This window comes from Buteo buteo, chromosome 2 (assembly GCF_964188355.1).
Source record: "Buteo buteo chromosome 2, bButBut1.hap1.1, whole genome shotgun sequence".
Taxonomy (NCBI): Eukaryota; Metazoa; Chordata; class Aves; order Accipitriformes; family Accipitridae; genus Buteo; species Buteo buteo.
The window spans coordinates 23,062,824-23,086,558 of NC_134172.1; the positions used below are offsets into that span (position 1 = coordinate 23,062,824).

The following is a 23,735-nucleotide window of genomic DNA, read 5'->3' on the forward strand; positions in this document are numbered from 1 at the left end:
TTGAAATAAGATGTACAATGTATTACTTGGATTTTAGCTGAAGAAAGTTAATGACAGATTAAAAACTTTTAAAGTAAAAATAATATAATCCATGTGTAAGCATCACACAAAAAAAACCACCACCCCCCCAGACCAATCAAAACCCCACCTCCACCCCACCTGAAATCTGTTGAGCTCACTACTTCTAACAGACCTTGCCTATTGCATCTCCAAGTCCTTCCAGCAAATTAAGCCCTTTTCTGATTATTCTTTCATGAAATTTACAAATTGACTTTGCAACATAATGAACTAAATACTCCAACTTTAATATTTTGCATTCATACCAAAAACAATTAACAGTTTTTACAAATAGTGTTATTTACTAAAACAATTCTTGTACAACAGTGCAGTATATCTAAATATATACATATGCCAACATCAAAGGGAGCATCAAAACAAACAAAACCAAAAATACACTTTGCTACTGTGTATGCTTTATTAAAACCAAAGCAGACTGCAGCAGGCTTTTCTTATTCATGACAAAGACAAAAAGTATTTGGATTTCCAGAAGCACATGCAGGATAGAAGAACAGAAACTCCTACCACCTTTCTGCTAAGGTAGCAGCATGAAAAGTGAACTTCAGATCTGCAATTTTACATAGTAGCAAATGGAATGTTTTTAAACACAAACATCCTAATTTAAGAAACAAGGCTTCAAAAACGTACATAGTGTTTTTTACATATTGAAGCAAAAAGTTCAAATGTCAAGGCCTTGCCATGTTTTACTATGGTGTTGGATAGTATACACGTGAAGGTTAATCCTCTTCATTGCAGCTGAAAATGAAAAAGGGCTAGCTGTAGTGTAGAATTGGTCAGCTTTACTAACATTGAATAACACAGTAAAAAATGATTCTGCCTGCTGTTAGCAAAGGAGGTTTTTGTAACCTTTACTTTACCTTTTTCTTTAAAAAAAAATCTCTTCTCAGTTTTTAATTGGAAAAATTATGCTCCCTTGTTCTTCAAAACAGATACATGCATCTTCTCCAAAGGAAGCTGCAGTTGTGTAATTCAAAGTGCCATTGTACCTGCTGTAATTAGAGATGTTCTTTTTCATTCTGTCTGTGAAATCCAGCAGACAAGGAATAAGGTAAGACCTTTACTTGTAAAGACTGCACAGATATCTTTGAAATTTGAGTGAAAAATAAAGTAAGATATATTAGAGAAAATACTAAAAAAATTGGAGAATGAGGTATTAAGCAGTTCTCCAGTCTAAATCTGATGTTCCTGCCATCTAGAAGAAATCAGAGAACTATAACAGCAGCCTAGATTTGATCAGCAAAATATGTATAAGCTATTAAAAGCAAATTTATCTCCTTTGTTACATCTAAGCATTTGCAAGCTGGCAGAATTCTCTGAAGTTTTGGTTACTCAAATTCATTTCAGTCCCCTCCTCTTTAAAATTAATGAATAATAACTGTACCATGAGGGCAATATGCTGCTCCACACCTGTTAAGAAGCATGCAGTAATTCTTGTATTTTGTTCCTTTCTACTGTTGTCTTACTGCTGTCTATATGTACTTTGGCCAGTGACGTTAAATACATGCGTACCAGTTACTAAACAGAGGTGGGTAAATATGTTGCAACTGTTCCTGCAACCGCACACTCTGGAACACACTGCCATGACATTGGTGTAGCAAATTTTGACATGCTGCCTCAGTGTTTTTTCCTGGGATGCTTTACAGTAAATCTTGGCATCTTTGTTATGCCCACATAAATTGAGATGATACACAGGGGTAAACAAGCTTTGTTTATAGAAGTAAAATGCACAGAAGGCACTTTCCAGAGTTTGCTCCAGTTCATGACAACCAAGCCACTAAAATACCCTTTCTGAAGTTAATTAACATTTTTTGTATTCCTTAATGAAAGGGTTGAATAACAAAGGGTTATATAAAATATTATGAAAACATTTTAGCCTTTCATTGACAATTTACATACAAAGAAACAAGACATTCAAAAATTAGGTCTTCTACTGGCATATGAATAACATATTTCCAGGGATTCTTAACTTTCAAAGAGATTAACTTTCTGACACTTCATTGATTTGCTAAAAAGCTTTTCCATACAGTAGCTGTACATGTACTTTCCCCCTCTCACCCATATTTCAGTGTTCAATACCATAGTAAGACAGAACATACGTGAACTTGGTCAGTGCAATGCACAAATGAGGAATCTCAGAATAAATCACAGCAAAGAAGCACCAGCAATGGCATCTCCAGGTTCATGATACCAAACCAGCAGAGAGGACAGGAATTGAAATATAATTGCTAAATTATCAGTTAGAGAGGATACAAGAGGATGAGTGAAGACATTAGTGCAATGACAGCATCTAGCAAGGTAGGAGGAGGCATCGCTTTAGAGTATCTAGCACATGGGACACAACCAAGCAAGAAGACAAAATAATCTTTTCTGATAAATGAGAAAAATCAATATCAAGTAATACAGCTCTAAATTCAATTTAACCTGAAATGGAAAACATAGGATGCAACAGAAACACTAAGGCTCTGAAGCTGAAAATCTAATGATCTACTGCACCAACTGCGGACAATGAAAACTGATTCTAAGTCAACTAAAATTCACAATTTGTTACAGGAGATACCTTAGAGCAGTGTCTCTAATAAAAGGCATGAAGGAAAAAAAAGTGTCCATCTTTTTTTCACAACTTTTATTATACTGAATTTATAGTGGCATTGCATTTTAGAAAGTGTTTTTTGATCACGATGAACACAAATGAAAGTTGATTTTAATTTTTTTAAAGATTGATAAATGCCAAAAATAATTAAGTTGGAAAATAGAAAAATGTAAGATACACGTAAGTTTTTAATGTTCAAAGGGGAAAGCAGGAACAAGCATTTCTGTGTGTTAAGGAAAGACGACTTAAAAAAATTTAAAAACAAAGACAAATTAGTAATAAAAAGCATTCTTGCTGTACAGAGGTTCCATAGGCCCTTATTAGGGAACATGTGACACAACATGTGAAAACTGAAGAATACAAATAGTCAATGTCAGCTGGATTATTTTGATGCTCCAAGCTTCTCCTTGATTCAGGGCCCGAGAACTACGGAGTAAAAAGTTATTTTCAGTTTTGTATAGAAATTATACACTTCTACACACATTGTTTCTCTGATTTTGGAATAAGGTACCTAAAGCATACAGAGAACACTATATAAATGATACTACACGCCCTTTCTAAAGAAAATCACCTCTTCAACCTATTAAAAATGATCTATGACACAATATCTTGAATTGATTTATTTTTTTTTTTTTAGTATTTCCTTTCAAATTCCACACTTTTGTGATGACACCAAGTACTGAAGTAATGACAGTTTGTGAGGGTGCTTAAGAATTCTAGAGAAAAAAAATATGTGAAAATACTAGTATCAAAACAGCCAGCTGGCTAGAACATCCCCAACTAGAACACATCAGCTATGGGCGTGTTTTGTAACCACCCCAGTTAGAAGTTAGGCAAAGTAGTCATCTGAAAGCATTAACAGGCAAAATACCAGTGCCTATTAAAATACTGAAACAAAGGCATGTTAGGTAACTGTGAACAGATGCAGGAGCGTATGGGATAACTGAGGTCAGCTTATAGTACAATGTACAATTGCAACATTTAATTCCAGAAGCATCACACTAAAATATAGCACGCAAAAGCAAACAATTTCTGACATGCACACTAACAAGACTGAAAACACAGATCTGATGTTGAAGCCATCTAGTATTGCTCTAAGAGGAATCAGAGTCACTGGAAAAGATAAGAGGAAACCAGGATGCATTAAAAGATTGAATACAAATGCAAAGTAACAACAGTCTTTGTACAAGAAAATGATCAAGCGTATCTAAAATACTACCTTCCATTACTGCATTCTTTTTGCAGCACCTCAGCTACAGAAAGAAAATATCATGCCTTAAAGAGCCACCTGGCTAAGTTACTGAGAAATGCAAGGGTTTAAAAGAAGCTAATGCACGTTGCTGCAGAAGAGAATTCAAAGTAACCTGAAAGTGAATGAAAATAAGATGCCTCATAAACTATTCATACTACAGAAGGGCTAATAAACTCAAATTGTACAACTGGAAATTGAAACAGATGTTTAAGGCAGAAGTGTTTGTGTAAGAACAGTAAACAGAACAAATTGCTAAGCAAGGCCACAAGAGATAAAATAAAGCCCTGAAGGTTTGTTCAGCAAAGTGATTTAAATGTCCATAATTCTCCATGTTCTAATTAAGAAGAGTTGAATAAAGTAGTGTTATTTATGTTGTGTGTTCCAGTTTAAAACTCCATCGTTTCTCTTCCAACTTAATCCCTCTGTCTTTGGTGTAATCTCTACCAACACACATAGAATAATACAGCTCTAGTTCTCATTGTAAAAAACAACTTGGAAAAAATAAATTACATGCTTCTCATGATAAAATGCAAGGTCCTGATCTGTTGCATGGTCCCATGATATGTTTAGCAGCCTCTCAGTAGTAGTTTTAAGTTATTAATTATATCTGAAGCAGAATCATAATTTGCTGTTATCCCCCCGCATCACTTACTAGTTAACTAGTTTACTTTGGTAGATAAGCCATCTAATAGTCATGATACACTTGTGTTCAATTCAAGAAGTAATGAAACCTAGACTCAGATAAGTTTGTAAATTCATATATAGACCTTAGCTTGTAAGTGTAACCATGATATGCAGAATTACTGCTTTTCCTGCATTGGAAAAAGACATCACATCTGTCATAAAACTAGACAAAACTATGAAACATGGCTGTCAGTTCATGACTAAAATAAAATAGTAAAGTAAATTATTTTTAAACATTGTGTTAAATATATTCACATGATCACCATAGCTATACGAAATGGCTACTACTGCAATCACACACTATATGTACATAACATATATGCCACAACAGTTTGCAAGTGTTGAGTTTTCACAGACTAGCCAATTTTACCAGACATAAATAACCTTGTACCAATTTTTAGGCATTTTAAAAGGAATTAAATGTCCTAAATATATCCGTTCCTCTGCAAAATTAAAAAAAAAAAAAAATTCCTAAAAAGTCAGTGCAAATTGAACTTGTTCACCAAGATAGATTCTTATTAAGCTGAGGATAAACAAAGTTTAAGAGATTAAAGGAAGAAACTCATAGAATTGCCAACTGCCTTTAGCAGAGGTTAAAGAAGATTAGGAATCAGAAGTCCTGGATCCTATAGCAGAGCCTTCTGTGAGTAACTATGCTGTGGCTGTTGAGGTGGTGGAGGCTGTGGTTGTTGTGGAGGTGCTTGTTGACTGCCGGCTGTTTGTGGCAGAGGTGTAGATGCTAAGTTATAGTTTGGCACCTGGGACATATTAGTTCCAGCATTCTGATAAGCAGCAACATCAACAGTAGCAGGTGGTGGACTATACACTGAAGCCTGGTTAGAGTAAGTATTTCCAGCAACAGAGCCAACCATTGCACTGGAAAAAAAAAAATTAAATTTGAATTAACGAACAATTTACCAACAGAACAGCAACACTTTATTGCTTCTTCAGCTGTTCTATACATATACAAAAAAATCTCCTAACTCTGGACACCTTGCATATCTAAAACTGTAGCCAATGAATATTCCAATCAAAACTCAAACACACTTCTCAGATTTAAACACACCTAACACACCTCCCACAGATTTAAAACTAGACTGTGAATCTATACTTTGTTTTATTTTAATGTGTAAGATGGAATCCCATTTATCTTCCATTCTGCTCACGAAAAAAACAAAACCTGCCTGTTTTAAATAGCAAAACTAGTCAGGTGAAGTATGCAGAAACTCACTTTATGAATATAGGTCTTACCACCCCAAATAAGTACCTTTGGGGGACAGAGACTAACAAATACTTTGATAATTCAAGATGCATGTCTTTCCAACTTTATAAAATAAGATTACTGTATACAGAGAGTGGGGAAAAAAAAACCAAGCCAAACTAATCTTTTCCTAAGGTCAATTCAAAACTTTCACAATATAGGTAGTTTAGTGAAAGCTTAGCATCTTTGGGCATCTACCCAAAACAGAAAGCCACTTATAGCTCCTTTATATGGGGAAGCTGTAAAAGCTCTAGTAAATATTCATAGCCCATTCACTTCTTTCCCAAAATGAGTGGAATTCTCCCCATGCTTCCACAGTAAGATATCTGAAGAAAGAACAATACAATATACACTATCTCAGAAATTACACAAAGCCTGCCAGAGCAGCAGCTAACTTTTAATATACATTTAACAATGAAGATTATATTTTAAAAAAAAAACCACAGAATTGTCAGTCATGTCTATATAATTTTCTCTAATTTTTCTTTTATATAAAAGAAATATATATATATATATAAAAATTATATATTTCTTATACATAAAAGTAAAAGCCAGAGAAAATTATAAAAACAACAGAAAAGTTTGAAGTTTGTCAGGAATTTTTACCAAATACATGACACCAATAAAAAGCACGCTGGAAATAATTGCACTCAAGTATCTTTCAGTTGTGTTTAAAATTATTCTTCTGTAAGAAAAAAACCCATCCTTTAAATATTATCTGTAGTCCTTTATGTTTAAATTGATTTAAACTTGAATAGGAAAATATTTAAAATTACGTTGTGTAAGATGTCTGTGCAGGCTGACCGGGCAGTACTGAGCTGGCAGATGGAGTAACTGTGCCTTGGCTGAGAGAAGAGAGTTGTTCAGGAGGAAGATTATAGCCTTGAATATGGCCCATCTGTGCACTCCCTGCCACCAAATATGCATTGCTTTGAGGTTGTCCCGGATAAACCTAGGAAGTTCAATAAAGGAATATTAAAAATAAAATACAAGAAAATTTTGTATTTAATATCTGACTTTAGAACTTAAAGACAGCCTCTCAAACCTTTTATTACAGATGTTTTAGTAGAAAGCAACTGACTGTCTTCCATTAAGAGTTGTAATACAAAAAAATTGCCAGATCTTCAAAGGACACTATTTACATTTCTAACCTCAGGCTCCAGTACCAAAAAGGTCAAATAGTTTACTGGAAAACTTGTATTCCAAATTTTATTTTAATGATTATCACTCATGCTAATTAAGAGCTTCTACTTTTGAATTAAAATGCTGAAGGATTTAAATCATGTAACAAATAGCAGTCCAATGCCAAAGCAGTTTTGATGCCCAGATAACTTTCACTAAGTAGAATTGTTAAAACAGAAAGACAATAGTGTATTATTTTCACGTCATTAGTTAACCTATCATTTCATGTAACTGTTGAGACTGCCATTGTAAAATTGTTTGAGCGGGGCAGAAGGGAAGAAGAGGTTTTAAGGAATTTTCAGTTGAAAATAAGGTAATGTTTTACAACTAAGTAAAGGAAAAGCTTGGTCTAGATGTGTCAACTATATTCTAAATCAAGACTAAATTTCTAAACCCCATGCTTTTCTTCAATCATTAATTATTTGGCTTAATACAAATTACTAGAAGAAATTACCAAGTCTCATGCACAGCTGAGTTCATTTAAGTTTATGATATACAGTTCTTCTATCTTAAGATCCATGAATCTCAGATGACATATTTATAGAAGGCTTATCAATAATATCGCAAAAAGAATTTTAGAAGGCAGAAAAGGCACAAGACCTCCTAACTTTTCAGAAGTTTATACTGGCTCATCTTCACCCCAAAATCCAGTTTCTCCCTTTAAGAATCTCCAGAAACTTGCCCATTTATAAAACATTAAAATTATTTGATAGGGTCACAACATGATTGCTTATCACATATGAACGGTAGACAACGTTCCTTTTAATGGCACTGCAAAAACATACATCCTCCTCTTTAACAGACACTGAAAGAAAGTACATACTTGTAGAAAACTAAAAGAACTAAATCTGCTTCAATGTTTATATAATACTGTGTAGGTATTAATAAGTTTGCTTGAATTTTTTTTTTACTCACTCAAAAAGCAAGTGAATTATTGAAAAAACAGTTTGAAATGTTACATATTCCTATAAACAGGAAAAGAATAAAGCAAGTGTGCATTAGACTATGGAATTAAACATTTAAATGTTTAAAAGACCTTTTAAAAATACCATAGTATATGAACAAGCCAAAAGACCTACTCAGAGATAAGTCAATTACATGGAAATGGTGCTATGAAAGAATTATAATTTTTAACTTCAGTAATTTAAATGCTAAATGCTCACCACTGATATTTCAAAAAATGGAAACTTGATTTTAGGGTGGGGAGGGCATAATCTTAAACAGGAGTTGTACTCCTTTGGTTCTTTACTTTTTTTGACCCACTACGGAAAGCCCTGGCAGCTTTAATTTTTAATTTTATGTGCAACTCAAAGCACAGGATAGGTTTTTTCCTTGATCAAAAAGACCTGAACAGAAAAGAACTAGAAGCGTTAGAACCTCCAAAAGGAGAATATCCAAAGCTTGCAGCTGAAAACAAACAATATTTATTTTTACGTACTGTGTTGAGAGAAAACACTGCTCTTTCATTTGAGATTATCTCTGAGGGAGCAAGATAATTTTAACCTAGCATTAAGGTAAAAAAGATCATAAAAAGAGGTTTCCAACTCAGGTGGGAACAGAAAGGCAGAATAGGAAATAAACTATTAATTGCAATCAACATGCTCCACCACACTTTATATATCAGTATATATTTATTTTAGTAATGAAGTATACTGTAAAAAAAAATATTTGAGCAAGCTTTATAAAAAAATTAGCTCATGTGAAAAACTGCTTATCACTGTCGTGGTTTAACCCCAGCCAGCAACTAAGCACCACGCAGCCGCTCACTCACTCCCCCCCCCACCCACCCAGTGGGATGGGGGAGAAAATCAGGAAAAGGAGTAAAACTCCTGGGTTGAGATAAGAACGGTTTAATAGAACAGAAAAGAAGAAACTAATAATGATAATGATAACACTAATAAAATGACAGCAGTAGTAATAAAAGGATTGAAATGTACAAATGATGCGCAGGGCAATTGCTCACCACCCGCCGACCGACACCCAGCCAGTCCCCGAGCCGCGAAATCCCTGCCCCCCCCTTCCCAGTTCCTAAACTGGATGGGACGTCACATGGTATGGAATACACCGTTGGCCAATTTGGGTCAGGTGCCCTGGCTGGGCATGAGAAGCTGAAAAATCCTTGACTATAGTCTAAACACTACTGAGCAACAACTGAAAACATCAGTGTTATCAGCATTCTTCACATACTGAACTCAAAACATAGCACTGTACCAGCTACTAGGAAGACAGTTAATTCTATCCCAGCTGAAACCAGGACAATCACTAATAATTTATAAGAAATCAACCATAGCTCAGTATGTACTTGATAACGTCAATGGCTATTAAACGTCACATACATACCTGAGAGCCAGAAACACCAGATGACTGCATATAATACTGTTGGTTTTGTAGTTTTGCATACATGGAATACATTGGGTCTTCATTCATCAATTTGTTATACAAAGAAAGAGCCTCCATTGCTTTAACATTGAGCTCTGAAAGTTCTGAATGTTTCCTAGAAAACATATTTTACAGCTTATTCTACAAGTTAGATAACTTCAGTACAGAACAGAAAATACAGGGAAACTTTCATGACGTGTGATAAGCAACATATTCTTACTGCTTGTGAAGTGATGCCTGATGACTGCCAGAATGTCAAATGGTACAATACTATAAAATGTTATGTGACTAGGGAAAAAAACCTTGAGACCTTCTCCCAGATGAGAAGCTACTAATAAATACACTTATTTTCTTTGCCAGTATTCACAGAAATTATTAAAATATCATTAAGTAACAACACTGCTATTTCTAAGGATGAACCTTAATTTGAGTCAAAAATATTTGACTTATTTTACCTGTCTATGTCTTCCAACTTTTCATCTATGAGAGGTCCCATCTGGTGGCACATTGCTAGAATAGAAAGACATTAAAATATATCAGAGTAATAAAGATTTCCATACTGCAAGTCAGAAAGCAGCTTTAAAAAAAATTATCAGACTGAAATGTGTAGATGCTAGTTCATTTTTTTTTTTAAATCATTACTATAATCTATGCCAAAAAAGTTATAGTAACAGAGGTAGCGTCATAAACAATTTAAGATGAGATCCAGCTGAAGTTTTCAGTAGTGGTACAATTTTAAAAGTACATTTTAAAAAGAAAATAAAAATTCAGCAAAACAAAACACATTTAACATCCAGGGAGTGTAAAGCTGAAGCTATTTTGCATAAAAAAGTTCAGGTAAATCTGAAAGGTGATACCTTCTTCAAGGACGAAAATTTGCCACTGCAACCTAGATCACGTGCTCAACTAACATTACTACAAAAAGACTATTTAGGAAAACAATGAAGGGGAAAACAGGTTGCAATAATTCGAATCATCTCCACATCAAAGACACTAACAGCACATTGCTATCTCACTATTCAAACCACTAAACATGCAAAAACCAACACAGAAACTTCTCAGAAAAAGAATGGAAAAGCAATAAAATAAACAAAAATGCACCCCCCGCCAACTTTCAGCACAATGGCATGGGGTTCACGTAACTGCCAAGCAAGCCACAGTTAACTAACAGAAAGATGGAGTTTGTCAAACGTAAAATAAACAGACAAGGAAGCTGAAAAGGGATACTACAATCCAACCCTACTCCAGAATGCAAAAAGTGCCCACTTATCCAAGCAATCAACTATTTACTAATCAAGAGATGTGTTTAATCCCAAGAACGACTGAACATTCAAACCAAGAGATGAGACAAAAAGATTAAGCCATCAAAGATGACCTAAATGCATTATAAGCAGTTCTGGAACACTGTCTTCACTCCTAGTTTTCCCAAATTTGAGATGCAGAAGGTCCTGAAAGCCTCTGGGCCATGATGGGTTAAAGGGCATCACTGATGTGTTGTTCCTTGAAGGCAACTGCAGGTGAAAGAGGAGTTGCATGAAAGGCACCCATCTGCTTCTTTGAACCTGGGATCAGTAACATATTGGCAGAAATGCTGGGAAAAGATGTAAAACCTGATGTAAGTTCTGCCTATTTTTATGTATAACACAAAGTGTCGTAAAAGGCATGACAAGGACTGTCTAGATGTCTGTACGCTAACATGACGACTGCACTGCTGCCAACTGCAAATCCTGGGCTCCTGCTACTGTTGGGATGAGCTCTCCAATTTAAAGACATTTGTGACTGGACATCTGGATGGCAGAAGAAAATGAAGTGGTTTTTTGTCAAATGTTGATCAGCACCTTCCACCACTGGTAGGAACCCAAGATCCAACACACATCTATAACAAAATTCCTAGAACCTATGCCAAAAAAAACAGCCACCCAAAGCCTACCTGAGCGTAAAGGAAGTACGGTCTTGAATATGGCACTGTAGAAATACACGCAGCCATATGTTTAGCAAGTGCTCTTGTAGGTAGCTGGGGAGCGATCATTTGACTACACTGCAGCTTTCAGATTCTAGGAGCAGTCTCACGGTTTAATATAGAATTCAGCATTGTTCTAATGATCTCACAATGCATTTTGAAAGGACATCCTAATGCAAGCCATATCTGGAGGTTCATTGACAAGTATACCTTTAATTTCTTTGCTTCTGTCCTGGACCCGATATAGGCAATCCGCTTCTTAGACAACAGCCTCTATAACTATATTTGGTACTTGAAAGAACAAAACCATTCATGTTTCTTTTTACCCCTCTTTAGCTTTAGTGGAACTAGAATACATGCAGACATGACACCGATGTGCAGTTCCTAAAACAGGATTCCTTTACAGGTATGATGAACCAAACTGGTGTGGAAAGATGGGAGATATCAAAAAACTTACAAGCTTATGCACTTTTTCCTAATTAACTTCTAGATAGATCTGAAATCTGCCATTTTCTTAAAGTCTAGTCCTATCTGAATCATCAGTTTAAGCCAATGTTCTATCTCATAATGGGTAAGTTTCTTTACTTCCTTCTCCAAAGTTCCCTTCCAAAAATTTTGCTGCATCTGTCAACCTAGGTAGAATGGCCTATAATGCCTCTTTGAAGAGGTAGTCTGATTAATTTGAGTGTAAAGGACTAGTCTAATTTGTAGTGCTCTATAAGGTATTCATTAATATTAAAGTCCTATAGAAATTCGCATACAAGTGAAAGCATGTGGGACACCCACAGGTCTACTCTAAGCCTCAGTAGTATTTCTGCTTCCTCTCATGGAATCTTCCTTACACTCCTTTTGCAACTCATGCTGTGCTACTCTATGAAGGAAAAAAAAACCCTGATGAATAAGATTTAATTAAATATTCCTGGGTCTTGAAAAGGAAAAGAATATGGAATATAGTTTACTTGACAGAGGAGTGGGCTTGTTTTAAGTTAAAATTTTGCAGTTTGGTCTCTTAGATGTGGGAAACGGGAAGTGAGAAGATAATTACGGCTCAGGCACTTTCCTCAGGCATGCTTGTGATGTGCACATGAAGCTGAAGTAGTTTCAGCTTAGTTTCAATTTGGTTTGATACAGGTAATTACTAAAGAGGAAAACAACAACAAAAAAAATCCATGAGATTTTCTTACCCTCAAGATGAAGCAATTCTGGGAGGTCTGGCTGGTCATCAGATGGATCTGCACTTTGTAACATCTGCAAGAGTTGGTCCATTTTATCCTAGAACACAATTTGTATAATTAGGGCATATGTGATGTAGGGGGAAGCATTAACACTTCTGGCCTAGTAAATTAAAGCAGCTATTTACAACAGCCATTTGGATCTCTTGGGACTTGGAAACCATGTAGACTAACTTTTAAGAAAATACAAATCACACATGCTACTTTACAGGAACAAAGATGCTTGAACAAAGAAAAGCCAAATGATAAAAATTATTAGTAGTAACAAGTGGAACATGCAGAATACCCCTTTATCCCTAAAAGTCCTTCTAAACATCATTTTTTAAGTAGTTTCTATTTTTCCATTCTAGTTATTACATATGCAATACTACCACCTAGTGGGATTAGTGCAAATGTTTTGACAGAAAACATCGAGAGAGTACTTTAAAAAGAAATAGGTACTTGTGGTGGTGCAGTGACAGTATTTAAAAACTAAATTCACTGAAAAACGACCCTGCATTTTGTAAGTGTATGAGGCCTATTAGCACATGAGCAATGTCATTACTAATATACATGAAAGGGTTATTTTAAGATGATGTTTGGAGGGGTTGCATGGTTGACTTCAGAATAGGTCATCCTTGATTAACCAGTTTAAGTGCAACCTATTTATAAAAATAGCAAAGGGTAGAAAATTAACAGACATAAACTCTTTGAAAAGTATGTCTTGGAGTGAACTATATTGCTTAACCAAACTTTACATGTAAATGATTAAAAACCACATTTTAGCTGAGTGCTATCAAATAAATAGCCTTTAACAGGCCAGAGTTACATAGGTTGTATCAAAGTGGAAACTAAACCCATGTTTTTTTTCTCCTTAAACCCAGGACAGACAGGAAGAAGCCAAATGAACTACTTCCTTAAAAATTATACTATGGTAATTTTAAAAACAAAACAAGACACTAAAACATAATGCAACGTGGAATCACAGAAGACAAAAGCTGGAAGGCACCTCAAGGCAGGCCTGAAATAAGCTATTTCAGCAGATTACAAATTAATATCTCTTGGGAGGAAGAGTATTTGAGGCAGGAGTTAAACAAGACTTTAGGAAGGCAGTAACTGATTTTTCATTTCAAAAAACAGTGACAGAACCCTAGTTGAGAAAGAACTAGAAGGTCATGAGAGAGAAAGGGAAAAATTCTCAAGAGAAAAATTCTAAGCCCTCTGGAAGGGGGGGGGGGGGAGAAAAAGAGGCAGGGGAAAAACATCCTGGGCTGAGAGTTCCTGGGAACCTTGCAGAATCACTGCAGTGAGATTGTGCAAATCTTACTAAATATTACTTACAGAGCAACAAAAAGCTTACAGTTTTCAGAGAAGGAAAGAGATCTTTCAGACTGGGGGAAGACAGTGGTGGTTATACTGGAAATAAATCTAAGACAGCATTCAAGATGAGTATCTCTGAGGTATCCTGAAGTACTTAAAGCAAAACTTGAAAGCAAATGCATCACTCCACACCAAGCTTCTAGTTTGGAGGTGAACAGCTGTACAATCCTGGAGTAGGGCCCTAAACGGAATGCAGTTTCCAAATTCAGTTTCAGAAATTCCTAATAACTTCAAAATACATGAACAAATTAGAATACTGCAGATTTTTTTTTTTTTATTTTAATTAAATCAACTTTCCCTTCCCATTCTCTTTTGATTATGTTCTCTTGATATTTCAAGTTATTTTTTAAGTACAGGATGAAAGGGTTAAACATCACATATTTAAAGGTACCAGCAGTTGAAAATCAACACTTTTATCATGCTTACTTCATCAATATAAACTGGTTCAGGCTCAGGTTCTATTGTCTCTACTTGAACTTCATCACTGAACTGCACTGTTTTCTTCTCAACTTTCACTGTAAGATAAACAGGCAAATTTTATTTGATAAAATAAAAACGAACAAAACAATGACATAAATGGTTATACAGCTAGCATGTTGCCTAAGTTCTTTGCATTTGAAACATCTACTGTGAAAATTTTAAAAATTAATATTTTGTTGACATGTGAAGGCCAAAAACATCTCCATAGACTTAAACAATTTTCTTAAACAAATCTGTAAATTGCATAAAAAAGGACAGTAGTTCACACAAGGTCAATAGAAACACATTTTAGCAGTAAATATCTTTATCGTAGTCTCCCTGCACTTAACATACTTATTCATAAGTCATCAAGAAAACAGGGTAAGAGAGGCTGATTGGAAGAAATAGGGCTAATGAGTCAGATTTCAGAGAAAACTGGTAAAATCATCTATGACAAACCAGAGCCTTCTTTTGTCCAGAGCAAAGTATAGAATCAAAAGTTCTCAAATTTTGCTATCCCTTCTCCATTAAATAGTACCCGCAAAAGCTTCTCACTCTTCTGTAGTGGAGGCCACAACAAAAAACCTGCCAAATACTACTCTTATCACACTACTCTTATCAGTTAGTCTTAACATAGAACAGATGACTCCTACGGCATGTAATTCTGCTGACCTTCTGATACCTTCAGCACACTCATATTGAGATCATGGGAGATTGATCTTGCAAACCCATCAGGTTTACAGAAATCAGTTCTAGAATCTTAGAACCTTGTCTAATATTTAATATTTTTATTAAATATTTAGAGTAGGTTAGACTGATATAAATAGATACAAGATAACCAGTATGCAGAAAAAAAAAGCTCCTTCCATTATACACACATACATACCTACAGTATGTAGGTTTCTTGAATTGTTTGAACAGTGGTAATCTGTCTCTGACTCCTATCTGCCATGGGGTCTTCAGTTTTTCCTTGATTAGATATGTACCATTGCAACCAGGCAAAAAGGCAATTTGGAAAAAACCTGCTGCTGCATTTATCTAGGTGTCAATGGAGTTGTTGAATGAGTCTTAAAGAAGCTACTGACAAAGCCAGCAGCATACAGCATCATATTTTTCAGCAGATGCCAGCTTGGGCAACCTTGGTCTGACACAAAGATATGACCGTTGTTTGTGAGAGCACAGCAAGGGCTGCTCAGTTTACTTCAAGCATCACATTAACTTGCAACTGAACTCTATCACAAGGGAAAGGAAATAGGGAAAGTAAATCACGACAGAAATATCTCTTGGGCCATGGTAAAGCTTAACATACATACATAAATGTAATGTTACTTACTCATTTCTGGCTCAGCAGAAAGATCAGCTGTTACAAAATTAGATGGAAACAATCCTATACCCTGATGAGTTTCACCTTTCCACCAATTTGGATCACTAAAGATAAAAAAAATAATTTAAAATCCCATACTCACATGGAGTTTTCCTAAGAATTACACCATACAAGGCATTTATATTACTTGTACATAAATACAATTTTTATATACACAGAAATAGTTGTACAAGAATCTTCATGCAACTACATTTGTATGTAAAAATTTTAGGAGATAACTAAATGAAGTATTTAATATGTAAATATATTTTATTGCTATTGTATTCCAATGTATGCTTCTACATAGAATATATGATTATTCCCGATTGATTTTTACAGTCTAATACACTTCTAGTAGGCATTCTATATAAGTTACCTGTCATCAAGGATAGTTATAAGTTCTCCAGCTTTAAAAGTTAATTCGTTGTCTTCAGCAGCCTCAAAATCATAGATTGCACGAACCTTTCGGCCCTCATGTTTGTGATTTGTTAAAAGGCTTGAGGTGCTTGGATACAAACTGGAAAGTGTTGTTTGCTGTTGCCTTTGTTCTTTTAGTGACAGTTCAATAGCTACAAAAGAAGAGTTATTCACATGAAAATTCTCTGTAAAAATGGATTAAATGATATGAAAATTTAACTCTGTGAAAACTTCTAGTATAATTCCATTCCTGTTGCATCATAATCAACTTCTGCCTTTCACTTAGAAATAATGGTAAAAAGACCAAAAAGATGTTTTACAACTAGAGAGCACAATTCTGCCCATAGATTTACTGAGGCTTTCAACACAGACAGGATGAATAAATAGCACTTAAGCACAAACAGGATAACTCAGTGAAGTAATGCATTTTTTTATTATTATAGTATTGTTATTACCTTGAACTGATGTAAAGTATTTACGTTCTTACTAGCATATACATGATGTTGAACTTTTCCAGATCGCTTGAAACATTAAAAAGATACAGCTGTTCAGGTTTACACTGTTTCTCTGTTAGATCAGGAGTCTTTAGCCTGGATTCACAGAATCAGAGAATCGCACAGATTGGTGGAGGTTGGAAGACCCCTCTGGAGGTCATCTTGTCTGATCCCCTACACAAGCGGGGTCACCTAGAGCTGGCTGCCCAGGACTATGTCTAGACAGTTTTGAATATCTCCAAGGATGGAGACTCCACAACCTCCCTGGGCAACCCGTGCCAGTGCTCAGTCACCCTCACAGTAAAAAAGTGCCTCCTTAATTCATAATTAAGAGAAATATTTTTGCTTAGACAAGCAAAATTTTGTCCATTCCTTTTCTCCCCTGTGGTGGGTTGACCTTGGCTGGACGCCAGGTGCCCAGCAAAGACATTCTATCACTCCCCCTCCTCAGCTGGACAGGGGAGAGAAAATATAACAAAGGGCTTGTGGGTCAAGATAAGGACAGGAGAGATCACTCACCAATTACCGTCATGGGCAAAACAGACTCAACTTGGGGAAAATTAACTCAATTTATTACCAATCAACCAGAGTAGGGTAATGAGAAATAAAACCAAATCTCAGAACACCTTCCCTCCACCCCTCCCTTCTTCTCAGGCACAACTTCACTCCTGAATTCTCCACCTACCCCCCAGCGGTGCAGGGGGACGGGGAATGGACTTTACGGTCAGTTCATCACATGCTATCTCTGCCGCTTCATCATCCTCAGGGGCAGGACTCATCACACTCTTTCCCTGCTCCAGTGTGGGCTCCTTCCCACAGGAGACAGTCCTCCATGAACTTCTCCAACGTGGATCCTTCCCACGGGCTGCAGTTCTACATGAACTGCTCCAGCATGGGTCCCTTCCACAGGGTGCAGTCCTTCAGGAGCACACTGCTCCAGCGTGGGTCTGCCACTGGGTCACAAGTCCTGCCAGAAAACCTGCTCCAGTGTGGGCTCCTCTCTCCACAGATCCACAGGTCCTGCCAGGAGCCTGCTCTAGTGCAGGCTTCCCATGGGGTCACAGCCTCCTTCGGGAACCCACCTGCTCCAGCGTGGGGTCCTCCATGGGCTGCAGGTGGAGATCTGCTCCACCGTGGACCTCCCTGGGCTGCAGGGGGACAGCCTGCCTCACCAGGGTCTTCACCACGGGCTGCAGGGGAATCTCTGCTCCAGCACCTGGAGCATCTCCTCCCCCTCCTTCTTCACTGACTTTGGGGTCTGCAGGGTTGGTTCTCTCACATGTTCTCACTCCTCTCTCCGGCTGCCGTTTCTGTGTACCCTGCAACTTTTTTTCCTTCTTAAATATGTTATCACAGAGTCACTACCACTATCGCTGATTGGCTTGGCCTTGGCCGGCAGCAGGTCCGTCTTAGAGCCGGCTGGCACTGGCTCTGTCAGACACAGGGGAAGCTTCCAGCAGCTTCTCACTGAAGCCACCCTTGTAATCTCTTCCCCCCCCCCCCACCGCCCCCACCCCCCAGCTGCTACCAAACCTTGCCACACAAACCCAATACATCCCCCTATCATTCCTTGAATAATTTTACATTTCTTGGTCATTTTCAATTAAACTTGAGTCAGCAGAAAGATTTCACTCATATTAAACTCCTCCAAGTTTGTGAAAAGAATGATCATGTTTAAGAAGGGACAGAGCTGGACACAAAAAACAAGAGAACTTTAGAGAACCCATGCAGAATATGAACCTTTGAGACACAGATCCCTTTAGAAGTAGAGTTTGTTGGGTCAACTGTTGAAGAAACCATTAGTAACATATACAGATGGGCTAATGGCGATTTAAATAAATCAATGTTATAATAGATAATGGATAAACAAAAAAATTTGTATCAAAGATGAGAAACTGCAAACATCCACCAACTACTAGTGCAAGAACTTCACTTTTATAGTGAATAGTCAGTTACAACTTTAAGCCCAAAGCCATACTACATACAAGGGCTAACATTTGATGCCTTTACATTGCTGAAGTTTCACCTCAAAAAACAGTGTCTAGACCATAAAAATCAAACCACTCTAAGAATAACTCTTCACATGTCTGGTATAGGATCATTAAATGACCTTTAAATATGCTTTAGTATAACAGTAAATCAGAAGAAACCGTCCTAGTTTTGTTCACTGGGACTGCAGTGAGATATTTAACAGCCACTCAGGCTTACAGCAATCAAAGACCTAAAGTATACTATGGAAACAGTATTCAAAAGAATAAAAGCTTAAAGTAGTATACTCAAAATACTTTATGTACAACTTATACTACAATCCTTATTTCCTCCCTCCATCAAATGTTTAAATTGCAAATGAATGTGCTTCACTTGCCCCAGGAAGAGGGAAAATCCAACTGCAGTACTTGTATCAAACATTTCCATAGTGGAGCATGTCCTTAACATAAGATTTTGCAGATTTTTTACTGTGTTGTTTCCATTTGGCAAGGGAAAAAAAAGTAAAAAGCAGCAATTTTTCACATTTTTTACCCAGAGAATAGTTTTAATTTCTAACCCTTCAGGAATGGTACAAAAAGAAAGGAATAGTAATCATAACCACAGTCCATAAATATACTATTCACATAGAGGAAGGAAGAAAAGCATTTGTTCCTGCTTTATTTGATATTTACCAATATATTCATCAGGTCAGCAAGTAAATGCACTCACCTTTAGCTAAATCCTCCTCTTCCTTTTTGTTGGCTGCTGTACCAGGATCTTTGGCAACTAGAGCGGGACTTGCTTTTGCCTGTTCAGCAGCCTAGCCAAAAGTGAAAGATGTAAAAATTAAATCAACAAGAAACTGACAATTCATTAAGCTCACCATTTTGATTTGTATTCATCTGCAATATAAAAATCTAAAGTAAAGCAGAACATTTCACCCCTCAAAGGAATGTTTTATTAAGACAAGAGAGATTTCACTTTGTTTGCCAAATATATTATAGAATTCAAAACTACAACTGTAAAATACAGAACTGAGGATAACAAGAATTTGTTTTACCCTTTAAGAACAACCACAAAATTTAATATACCTGTGAACCAATAGCTGGAAAAGTAACTCCTTGCTCCTTAAGATTTTTTATCATAGCAGATATTAAACTAAGCTGTGGGTCATTCTTGAATTCATCAGTCCATTCCACCATAAGGGCTTTCAGCTTTTCACAAACTTTTGGATGACCCTGCAAGAACAGTCAAAACTAGTTAAATAATGTAGGAATCTGTTCTTAATTCCTTAATTTAAAATAATTTCATGTTACTGTCGATATAAACTGTACAGACACTTTATTTTTAAGTCAAGTGTATGAGTGAGGGATATTTTTATTAGAAAGGGAGAATAGTACACCAGCATTTCATTTGTACTAGTACAATAGGTACTAGACCCAAAATAAAGTAAAACAAGGTTATATAAAAGCCCTGTATTATCTCCATTTGCCTACCTCTGTATTTAGTGTTTCATTGCTGTAATTTAACATGAAAATGAATTTGTACATTTGTAAATTAGCAAACGACACCCCACGTCCCCCAAACAGAATACATAAGTAACTCTAGTGTGAAGTGGCATTCAGGAAGTTCTTTCTCACAGCCACAGTCTTCCCAATAATCTTGTATCCTTCCCCCTGCCACCAGATTTCCAGTCTTTCAAAAGCAGATTCCATTCCACTTTCAGATTACCTCAATTCTCTGTCTGATTTCACTTTTCTATGAATTGTATAAATCAATGCAATACATTACCTTATTCAACACATTGCTTACTTCACTGGCAAAATCTCTTGAACAGACTTCTAAATGAAAGATTTTACCACAGTTTGAAACACATGCTCCTAGAAGCTAAAGAAAGAAAGATTAAAACTCAGAGAAGATTTTTTGCAATATAACTTTTCAGGAAGGAAAAGCACTACATTAAGAAGAACCTACTGTTAATGCTTGCATAGCAACATGGGGATCTTTATGGTTCACTCTCTTCATAATAGAACGGAGACAGTCCTTAGGCCTAAAAACACAAGATAGATTTTAAAAAATGTGATGGAATGAACATTTCCTATTGCACACATGACAATGCATGACAATGCTAACAGACAGCAAGCTCTCCTAAACACATTCAGTAAATTATTTAGTATCTTATAAGTGCAACATCAAAAAAAAAAATTAACACCATTAACAGTTGTAGCCACTTCTATCTGTAGGATTGCTAGCTTGCTTAGTTATCAAAACCTCCCAGTAAGTTACATTACCTTTGTAGTTAGAGATTACTGTAAATACTCCAGAAATGCACAAAATCCCTTACAAATAGAGAACTGTAATTCTCTGTAGTCCATGCACCTACTCCTCTGTATTTCACATACGTATGTAACATTTGCTTACATACTGATTACCAACACCCTTTTGCTACTTTTTTTTTACATTACCACCACTACGTTCCTCAGAGTCTCTTTTAATCTACTGAATAACATTTATAAAGAAGATACGCAATGAACCAACAAGTGCTAAAAAATTTTTAGACATTCTATATCGAAGTTTCAAAACAATTAAATACAGAATTCAAGTTTTACTTATGCTGTGATAGATAGAAATAATATGAAAAGGAAATTTAAGGAAGAATTTGAACAGGAGTTTCAGACACAGTTTTGCATATTAAAATCTGTGTGACTTTCTGTTATTTTGTTCTGTTTTTAAACATGGTGGAAGGCTGAGCGAGGCTGGGACAGGAATTATGGGCATACAAGCATTATCTGTTGAATAGCCCTGAAAAGATAACCCTGAAAGAGGGCAAGTAGGGAAAGAAGAAAAGAGAAGGTCAATTTAAACTAAGAGATTTTATGCATTTCTGGAGTATTTAGAGTAACTTTTTTTTTTTTTGGAAGCAAAATTATTTTTCTATTGAACTGATATCCAAGAACTAACATGAAACTTAGGTATAAGTTACACCACTGCTTGGCTATACTATATTTGGCAGTGTCTACATTTTACAGAAATGTCCACCTCATGTTTAGTAGTACTAATTATAGAAAATGCTGTCACACAGCAAGACTACATATCACTCAGTGTATACCTTCATATAACCAATTATTACAAATGAAGGCTATAAGGCAAGCACTGCCTTTTACCTTTTAATTATCCAAGACTTCTCATATGTTCACTTTAATTGAGAAAGAATACATGCTAAAATTTTCAGAAATAACTGCTTTTTTTTAGCTATTAATTTATGAGTAGTACTATCAATGTGATATGAACACAAGCACAAAAAAGTGCATGTCCATTAATTGTTAAGCCAGTATTTATAAAGGCAGGGTGCAGGATCAAGAGCTTAGCAGTTCAGGAACAGGACCATTAGCCTAAATTTTTTTTATTGAGGAATCCAAAGTCTTATTAAAAAGTAGTAAAGTAACAAGAAAGCCTCAAGCCAAATGAACTTCCACATGTGTCAAGAACAATTTTGAAAAGGTTAAAAAAACCAACAAAAAACAAACCCCACAAGAAACTCCTCAGTAATTCATAAAAATGCCTTAAAAAAAATTAAAAAAAATCTACTTGCTCATATATTTAACAGAAACAATCAATATTTGCGTGTTAATATTTCAACAAGCTCAAATGTTTAAAAAAATCTTTGGATTACATCTACACCAAAAAATAAATCCAGGATTACCAGTGTTTAGTCACAAAGACCAAGAATCCTTATTCTAGACAGAACTGTAATCCTTATTTTTACTTCAAATTAATTCATCATACAATTTAGTTTGTAAATTATGAGAAGAACTATGCAGAAATCAGAGGGAAGGCACACACCCCATGAGAACAGAATTCTCTCTATTTATTAGGCATCTCTCCAGACTGTGCTATACAAATATTGGGCCGCAGTTCTGCTCCAATGATTCTACAATCAAAATTTCAGAGGCAGCACAGTAAGTGGGAATAACAAATCAGTAGGGGGAAAATAGGGCAAGATACAATTGAACCTATGGTATTATATACTAATATATCCAGAAAACATTCACAATAAATTGCAGTTTTAGAGAGTAAAAAAAAAAAAGTATCGTATTTTATTTAACAAAGACAAAATTAACAGCAATTGGAATCTAAAATACTACTTGCATAAAACATTTCATATATTTTCAGGAATTTATTATTCATGTACAGATGTACAGTCTAAGGTAGCTGACTGTGGGGCTTGTCAAGACTACACAGGTGACTCAATTTTCCTCCTTGCTCCTTTAAAAATAAGCTAGTCAAAGAGCTTCCTGGTCAGCCTGTTAGACATACACTGCGATGACTATGTAAAATGCTATTGAGATTGGGTAACTTGAGGGGAAAAAAAAAAATATATAAGGTAGTTTGGAAGACTATCAAGTAAGCAATTTTACTGTTCTCTCTTGTATGAACAGGCACACAAACAACCAAAGAAGAATCAGCTTACCAGAATACTGACTCACTGAGGCAGTGATTAATCCATAAGAAATCAGGACAAAGTTAGGCAAGCAGCAATGTAGACAAACCATTTCTCAATGACAATTTTTCAATAGCCACCCCCAATAGGGAGTGCTGCAATAAACATTTCTATTTTCTCAACCATTGGTGCATTCTCCCAGTCACTGACTTAACTTTTTTTCAGCTGTCATTTTTATTAAGTAACTTTTCTGGACAAAAACTGAAGTTGTGATAGTTTCAGATGTAAAGACTGATATGTCTCATTAAGTTAATACAAAAGGTACAACCATCTCAAAGCCAAATGCAAACAGAATTAGACTTAGGAACTGTTTAGCACTGAACTGACTGAGGAAAGGGGGGGGGTGCTTCATGCTAAAATATACCATATGTGGCCTTTAACTTTCCCTTTTAGTCTGCTTAATACATCATTCAAATTTTATAACATTATTTTACTCAGAGCTGATAAACTACAGATTCAGTTGTGTAAGCATTTTCATTGCAGAAAACCAACACTATGCAAAAATCTATACCTTTCCTGTAGTCAGATGATTTAAAATGCCAGTCAAATATGATAA

The 23,735-nt window shown here is 35.9% G+C and overlaps 1 protein-coding gene across 4 annotated transcripts in view; it reads right to left on the reverse strand.

Moving 5' to 3' along the window:
• Window positions 1-289: 289 nt before the first annotated feature.
• Window positions 290-23,735, reverse strand: part of STAM (signal transducing adaptor molecule) — a 40,212-nt gene continuing 16,766 nt past the window's right edge. For all 4 annotated transcript variants that reach the window (XM_075048206.1, XM_075048179.1, XM_075048197.1 and 1 more), the window contains exons 3-14: window positions 20,653-20,728; window positions 20,470-20,565; window positions 19,770-19,916; window positions 19,408-19,498; window positions 16,176-16,368; window positions 15,770-15,864; window positions 14,404-14,492; window positions 12,571-12,658; window positions 9,882-9,936; window positions 9,388-9,541; window positions 6,642-6,817; window positions 290-5,480 (exon numbers count right to left, since the gene is read on the reverse strand). In XM_075048206.1, the coding sequence (XP_074904307.1) occupies window positions 5,231-5,480; window positions 6,642-6,817; window positions 9,388-9,541; window positions 9,882-9,936; window positions 12,571-12,658; window positions 14,404-14,492; window positions 15,770-15,864; window positions 16,176-16,368; window positions 19,408-19,498; window positions 19,770-19,916; window positions 20,470-20,565; window positions 20,653-20,728 (1,510 nt within the window). In that variant the 3' untranslated portion in view covers window positions 290-5,230. The remainder of the gene's footprint in view (window positions 5,481-6,641; window positions 6,818-9,387; window positions 9,542-9,881; window positions 9,937-12,570; window positions 12,659-14,403; window positions 14,493-15,769; window positions 15,865-16,175; window positions 16,369-19,407; window positions 19,499-19,769; window positions 19,917-20,469; window positions 20,566-20,652; window positions 20,729-23,735) is intronic.